Source organism: Acipenser ruthenus, chromosome 1 (assembly GCF_902713425.1).
Source record: "Acipenser ruthenus chromosome 1, fAciRut3.2 maternal haplotype, whole genome shotgun sequence".
NCBI lineage: Eukaryota > Metazoa > Chordata > Actinopteri > Acipenseriformes > Acipenseridae > Acipenser > Acipenser ruthenus.
In genome coordinates this window covers 100,155,615-100,163,256 of record NC_081189.1, presented here as the reverse complement: position 1 = coordinate 100,163,256, position 7,642 = coordinate 100,155,615, and the positions used below count along the sequence as shown (strand labels likewise).

At 38.2% G+C, this 7,642-nt stretch overlaps 1 protein-coding gene across 1 annotated transcript; it reads right to left on the bottom strand.

Annotated features, from left to right (window-relative positions):
- Positions 1–3,242: 3,242 nt before the first annotated feature.
- LOC131697631 (O-phosphoseryl-tRNA(Sec) selenium transferase-like) lies at positions 3,243–7,324 on the bottom strand. The gene is made up of 4 exons (XM_058988320.1): positions 7,213–7,324; positions 6,748–6,850; positions 4,471–4,600; positions 3,243–3,643 (listed from the first exon to the last, which is right to left on the bottom strand). Exons 2-4 carry the CDS (start codon positions 6,829–6,831, stop codon positions 3,540–3,542), a joined length of 318 nt encoding a protein of 105 aa, XP_058844303.1. The 5' UTR covers positions 6,832–6,850; positions 7,213–7,324; the 3' UTR covers positions 3,243–3,539.
- Between the last annotated feature and the right edge of the window lie 318 nt (positions 7,325–7,642).

Here is a 7,642-nt window from a genome sequence, read left to right as displayed (position 1 = left end):
CAATGGCGGTCCAGGCGGGACTATATAAGGGGCTGGATTTGAGAGCAGAGGGGGAACATGGAAGATAGGAAGAACCAGTAGGATTGTGTGCAGGCAGAGCGCACAGCCTTGGGGAAAATATACTGAGGAAGGTTTACTGTTTTTTGAATATTTTGGGAAACGAGTATTTGGCAACAAGAACTTGGTTGTGGGAACGGACTAGCACTGGGACAACATTTAGGAACGGGTTTGGAGTTTTTTTTTCATGTTTCTTTTGTTGTGTCGGGACAATACAGGGTGGTTGGTTGTATTTTTTTACTTGTTTTTGTTGTGTTTTTTCTGTCTCTGTGCATTGGGTGACAATAATTCTTCCATTCAAGGATTTTACAAACATGTTTTTTTTGGATCTACAACAAATAGTGATTTATTTTTGGACACTTGTGTCTTTTTTTTTGTTTTGTTTGTGGAGCAAGGGATGGGTGTAACTGCTCGGGGTCCCAGTGTTAGTCCAGGATATGTGGGCCTCCCACGGATCTTTGATAGGGGGCAAATCGTTTTCTTTGATCTCTGGAAGAGGGGAAAGGACCATCAATCGTCAAGTTCCGTGTTAACTGTTTTGTCTATACTGCTTATCTGTACTGCTTGGCCCCTTGCACCCCCGTCAGTGTGCTTGAGGCCTCCAGTGGTTTACCTACCTTGCCTTTTTAGGTCTGGAGTCCAGCTTCCAGGTCGGGTCCAGTGGCGGCAGACGGAATCGGGGCGAGGTCCAGGGAGCGTGATGAGAGAGGAGAGAAACGTGGGGCTAGAGACCGGTCGAAGGGAAGTGACCAGAACTTTGGGGTGGAAGCTGTAGTTTACTTACCTGTGTGTTTCCTGACGGCCCTTTTCTTTACCCCGCTCTCCTGTCTCAGGTCCTTTCGGAGGCGGCGACGGCCGCCGTTCGGCAGTGGCGAGATCCAGCAGGGGGTGGTGGTTCCCGCATTGGTGGGAGGAAACAGCAGTGGACCAAGCGAGTCAGGGGAAGCCCCAGGAGTGTGGGGTCTACCCCTGGACTATTTTTCCTTGTTTGTTTTGTTGAACAGTAATTGTCTATGTGCATGAACTTTTCTTTTTCTGAGACCGTGACCAACGGGAGGGGACTGCCTAGAATGCAGTTTTTTTTTTTTTTTGGCACTCCCTTATTTAAGTTTTAGCTTATTTTTAGTATTACTGTGCGGTTTGGTTTTAACAATTTTGACCCTGTTGAGAACAATAAAATTTGTTTTACCAGACGCCGTTCCATTGTATGTGGGAACCTGGGGAACAAAGTTCCTACACGCGGGAACGAAATAACTATTCGGTTACTAATGTCCTTGCCTTACCAAAAACATGTGGAGTAGTCGTCCGCTACATCGGTACACTAGCTAGGTTATCTCAGGTCACCCTACCTGTGACACATACTGTCTGTACGTCACTCTTACATTTTTTACATAGCTCTCTAGAGAACCACTTGTTGAACTGCATACAGGAAGAGGTTAACATAAACTGGGGTACAGTCCAGTTATATGTCTGTTTGTCCATATGTCACACTCATTTTTTACATATCTAGAAAAGCATTTAATTGTGAGAGTATTAGATAGTATGTTAACCTTACATTTTAACATGTGCACACAATGTATGCAAGTCATGACGATCAACTTTATGTTACTTGTTATCTCAAATGTTGAATTTACAGTGGTGGCAGGAATGAATTTCGCTGCCTGTTTTTTTTGTAAAAAATACTTTTCTTTATACTGTTCTTTAGATGCAATTTGATAGTGGTACACCGGGACATTAATTTTCCATAGCAGCAAACAGGTTAAAAAGTACCACATGCAAAGTCTTCATGATAGTGTATGTCTCCAAACTCTGCTAAAGTATACATTACTATTTCTCTGTTTCATCATAAATCTCACAGATGGTCAGTGCTAATCTCATTACACACTGGTTTCTACCCTATCGGACTCCAGCTTTCTGCAACAATCGCCTCAACTATTACGGCTAGGACACCACTCTCAAGCAGCCCATTTTCCCCACTGGAGCTCATTAAATTACACTGCTGTACATGTTAAAAGGACAGGGATCAACTTTCAAACTTTGTTTTCATTCCTACCTCTGAATAACTCCCAGTCCCTGGAGATGATTCTCATTTCACTACCTGCTCATTGAGCTTCAAAGACAGAAATGCACAACATTTCCTAGAAATACAAGTTTATACAACTAAAATGGAATCTGTCTAGGCTTTTAATGCAAAGTGATCTGAGTACTGTACTGTGCAGATTGTCAAAGTGGGATAATATTGTATTTTACAATTGTACGTTTGCAGGGTAATTTTGCAGATGACTGTGCTTTTAACATGTACAGTAGTGTCATGTTGTTTTACAATGCTTTACCAGATGTTATTACCATGCCCTCTTGCTCTTTGTCATGGTTCCTCTGTGCTTTACTACACTTGGCTATGCTTTTACCATGGCGTAATGCAATATACCCGAAAAACGTGTACACCCGTAAAACCCTGATTAACATATATCTTTGTATCCAGTCATTTTAAAGCAGTTTTTTTTAAGTATTAAGTGTGAGATTAGGAAGCTTGACTATCACATGCCTTATACATTTATGCATCAGGAACTCAATTGACAGTAATTTTATTTCAGTTCTGTCAATTTCCATCAAAATACAATGTAAACATTTTTTTTAAATTGAAGGCATGTAGAAACCAATTTGTCTAAACCTCTTCCCACCTATTAGAGTTCATGACATTCATGTTTCACGGCTTTCTTCTCTCCAGTGCAGGGCTTAACTGTTTCAGTGCCAATGCTGAAAAGACATGTGTTGTCCCTGAGACAGCAAATGCTGCATACCAGTAGCCTTTTTCACAAATTCATAAAGTACACTTTTGCATCTTTACAATACAATGCCATTGCAGAGGGAGAATGGCTTATTTTAGGGCACTGAAAGAGATAAACGTTTCCATTTTATCAGATCCCATGCTAAGCTTTGACACCCATCTGAGTGCCATCCCTTTTTTCCCTCTTTACAATATTGTGCCAGGGTGCCCTTACACCAGGACACAGCTGCTGCTGAAACCCAGACACGTGTTTTTGTGACCTTATGGTTAGGTTACTATAATGCCCTGCTTGCCAGGCTAACAAAGACCACGTTAACCTTGAAGTGTGCAAGTGTTCCAAAGCAAATTAATGTTCCTTGTGAGAGAAACTTTACAGCACAAAACTTCTCCGGCTTGAAACACAGCTCAACCAGGGAGTCCTTATCTTCCAGTTCTGTATATTTAAGTAAATGTAATCTATGTCCTGCTGATGCTGCTATTTCTTTCAAGAGTTCTTTAAAATGAGAAAATGCTGTGAATGCAATTCAAGGACAGAGCTGCATTTTTAATTGCCAGTATTGATTTAAATACGATGAATTTTAAATACGATGAATGTTCAACTCATCCTGGCAAGTATTGAAAGGAAACAGAGGTGAGAGGTCACTGGCCGTTGACCTGCAAATGGTAGTTAATCCTCTTGTCAACCCAATCATTTTCATGCCATTACCTTTTGTTCCTTTAGAAGCTGCTTGTAGTCGTTTTTTCCCAGGGAGAGAAGGTTGATGAGAACATCCAGTGAGGGGGAAGCTGACGCGCGACCTAAATATAACAAAATCAATGTAAATCGCTACTTTGAACTGCTTGCAGGCTTGTTTTGTTCTACTGCAAGAAGTACCTCATGGCTAGGATTTTGTATTAGAATTACATTTATTTACATTACAGTGCAAGTATAGAGTGACAATATATTCATTATAATAACATGCTCCACTTTTAATATGTTTAAATATGGGCAGTGTTACTCATAGAAATAAAGTTAGAGGACATTAAATGCATGTATACCTTTATAACGCTTGACTTTCTTAGAATGTAGCAGTGTTGTTACAGAACTTATTGTTTCTTTGTTTCTTATTGTCTGCTAAGAAATAAATAGTAATAAAATAATAATATATTCTAGTTTTTGTTTCTCCAGGTTAGTGAAAATATGACTAAATTGTCACAGTGAGACTACATTGCCATATTCTGGTGAATTATTATTATTATTATTATTATTATTATTATTATTATTATTATTATTATTATTATTATTATTATTATTATTGAATAATCATTATTATGAAAAATAATTATTGAAAACACTATGCTAAACCCCATCCTCAGGAACCTATAGTTCTGTTTGCAGCAATAGATTAATTTAACTTAATTGGCTTACTAACAAGTTAACAATTTATTTTATAGTTAATGGTTGGTTGATTCTCACTCAGAGTCGATCATTTCAGTTTCAATTTGTTTAAGAGCATTTTAAAGACAACAGTACCTTTGTACTTCTAACATGTAAGCTTGTTGTTAACAGTCAAAATAAAATAAAAAAAGTAACCAGTAAAATAAATTTGTGAAATGTCTTGCCTAATATAAGAGTATGCTCTTACCTGGGTACATCCTGCTGATTTCCTGTATGAAGGATTCATTAAAACCAGCTATAATGGCGCCACCTACTGGAACATTGAAGTTTTTGTCGATGCTCAAGACAAATGCATCTATTCTTCCAACCTGAGCACCCTAAAGGAACAGAGAATTGTTTCCTCATTATTTTTTTCCTAGACTGCACTATAGTTATTTTCCCTAAAGTAAAAACCTCTACTGGTAATTTACTATATATAACTTCAAGAGGCAACTACCAAAATTAGTAAAAAAGTTATTGTTTTTCAAATATTCAAAAAATCTTAAGTTGTAGGCTACAATAAGGTTTAATTTAAATACACAAATTAAACCCATTTGATTTTATTGCTCTTTATATAAAAAATGAAGGTAAAGAGGTGAATCAGTCGATTATATCAGTTTACCTTAGAATTATAGACTGTAAGAGCAGATTATGGGTTTTCATGGGTTGTAAATACTGTTCAATTTACAGAGCAAAACTCCAAGCACAAACTACTGCACTATTGTGATGTTATGTAGTGATTTGTATAAAGATCAGTTGAAGTTACCCATTAGCACTTAACGTTTTGGCCTGAGGTCATAGTATGTATGGTTACTTTCAATGACAGGGGTAAGATGAGGTTCATTAACTTGTGTTGAAGACTGTGATGGTCCCCATAACGTGGAATTGTCCTTTAGGATGTCACAGAATCTTCTTTTTAAAAGACTGTCAAGGTACCGTATGTACATTACTGATCTACCAACAGATTATTCTACCTGCGGGTTTATCCAGTCTACACTGTTCAACGCTCATGTGTGGAATGCCTGCGTACATCCTATCAGAAGATTTGGTATCCCTCAATTGTAAAGAGACTTTGTGAGTATTGGAAACTGACATATCTGCACACTTCAACTGTTAAGCTGATAGCTTTAAGTTTTTTCAATGAGAAGCTGAAGATAAACAATTAAAGTACTGTACAGCTGTGGACTTTCTGTAAAAGACATTTACCTTTTTCTTTTCTGTTTTTTTATCTCATTTATCTTGTTTTGCTCCTAATAAAGACACATGAAATACTATTCTTAGTCTGTCATATTTTTGTTTTGTATATCATAACATATATTGTGTCCGAGCTTGTACATTTGTGATTGAAATAGTAAGCAATCACACCTTAATTGGATACTTGCCCTTTTGTTCCTACAAAACATATTATGTGATACAGTACAATAGTATAGACTAAAATATCCAGAACTTCAAAATGCTCAAAAACAATTCTAAGGTAAAATTATGAAAAAGTCAAGTAGACAAACATTTCACCCAACGCCCTCTTCGTTTGACTGAGCAGTTTCATTTAAGATCCCTGGTACAACAAGCACTCCTGTACTGTATAATAAACACACCCTCATACAACACACACACCCTGTACTGTATAATACACACACCCTCATACAACACACACACCCTGTACTGTATAATACACACACCCTCATACAACACACACACACCCTGTACTGTATAATACACACACCCTCATACAACACACACACCCTCATACAACACACACACACTGTACTGTATAATACACACACCCTCATACAACACACACACCCTGTACTGTATAATACACACACCCTCATACAACACACACACCCTCATACAACACACACACACTGTACTGTATAATACACACACCCTCATACAACACACACACCCTGTACTGTATAATACACACACCCTCGTACAACACACACACACCCTGTACTGTATAATACACACACCCTCATACAACACACACACCCTCATACAACACACACACACCCTGTACTGTATAATACACACACCCTCATACAACACACACACCCTGTACTGTATAATACACACACCCTCGTACAACACACACAGCCTGTACTGTATAATACACACACCCTATTTTCAAAAGCATTGACTCCAGTCTCCTATTTTTACAAAATAAAAAACAAAATACCTTCAGAGTGCTTAACAGAACTTGGAATATAGTTAGTTGTTTGGTTTTAGTTTTGTAAAATGAACAGTTGTTCATCTAAGATCCCTGGCATAATGAGCCTCTTTGTTAAATATGTTAATTAAAGAGTGGCGCAAACCCTTTGAAAATATGACCCATTGTATCATAACAGTACATACTGAACAGGTTTGGACTTGATCGGTCTGGATGCAGACGTGGACTTGGAATTGGTCTTGAAAGAACCAGACAAGTTTTTCTCTGAAATATTTTCCTAAATAAGGGGGGAAAAAATACAGACTTAGTCCATACCTGCTGAATTAAGTGCATGCATTTAGAGGACTGAACTCCATAGGCATTGTTGACGATGTTGGGAATTTCATACTTAGCACACATCTGGGCCAGTTCCTCCAGTCTGCAACATAGGAAAAACTGCTGAACAAGACAAGGGCTAAGACATAACTGTGTCGATCTATTGTACCAGTACTATATATAAGACCTACGGATAGGTCACACCCTCTGTCAAATACTATTTTCTGATTATGAATCTTAATACCTAACAGCGGTATTGATGTGGTACAAAATCCTCACCAGGAAATGAACTGCTTTCCCTCACTAAAGACGAAGCTAGGTTGAAGTGAATCATATCGCAGAGTACCTGTCATATTATCAAAGTTAATATTGGAGCAACAGAACTCGGAATTATTGTAAATAATTGAATGATAAAAAAGAACACAACAAACAATACATGTGCTGTAATTTAAATCTATTTGTTACCTTTCCTAAGAGCAGTCGCTCGTGGGTGCGACGTGCTTGAGCTCCCTGCCTTACGTATGATGAGGAGACGATCTTCTCACTTATTGAAATGTTTTCACAATTCATTCTTTCAGATAGCTAGAAAAAAAAAAAATCTGAATTTATATTTTATTCAGGTTTAGTTACACCTTCCCTAGTGAATGGAAGTAATGTGAGTTTATGGTTCAGCACAGTGAAAAACCTTTTCAACAGGAAATGTTAGGTTACTTACCGTAACCCTGGTTCCCTGAAAGAGAAGACGACCACCAACAAACATTATGTATGGGATGTGCCTGCCCATTGGGTAGGTATTGCTGAGCTCTCTATACCAGAGCTGATGATAGGCCCTTTCCTGGGATGATGCACTCGGTCCCGCCCACTGAGGGATTAAAACTGTCATCCTGAGGAAGCC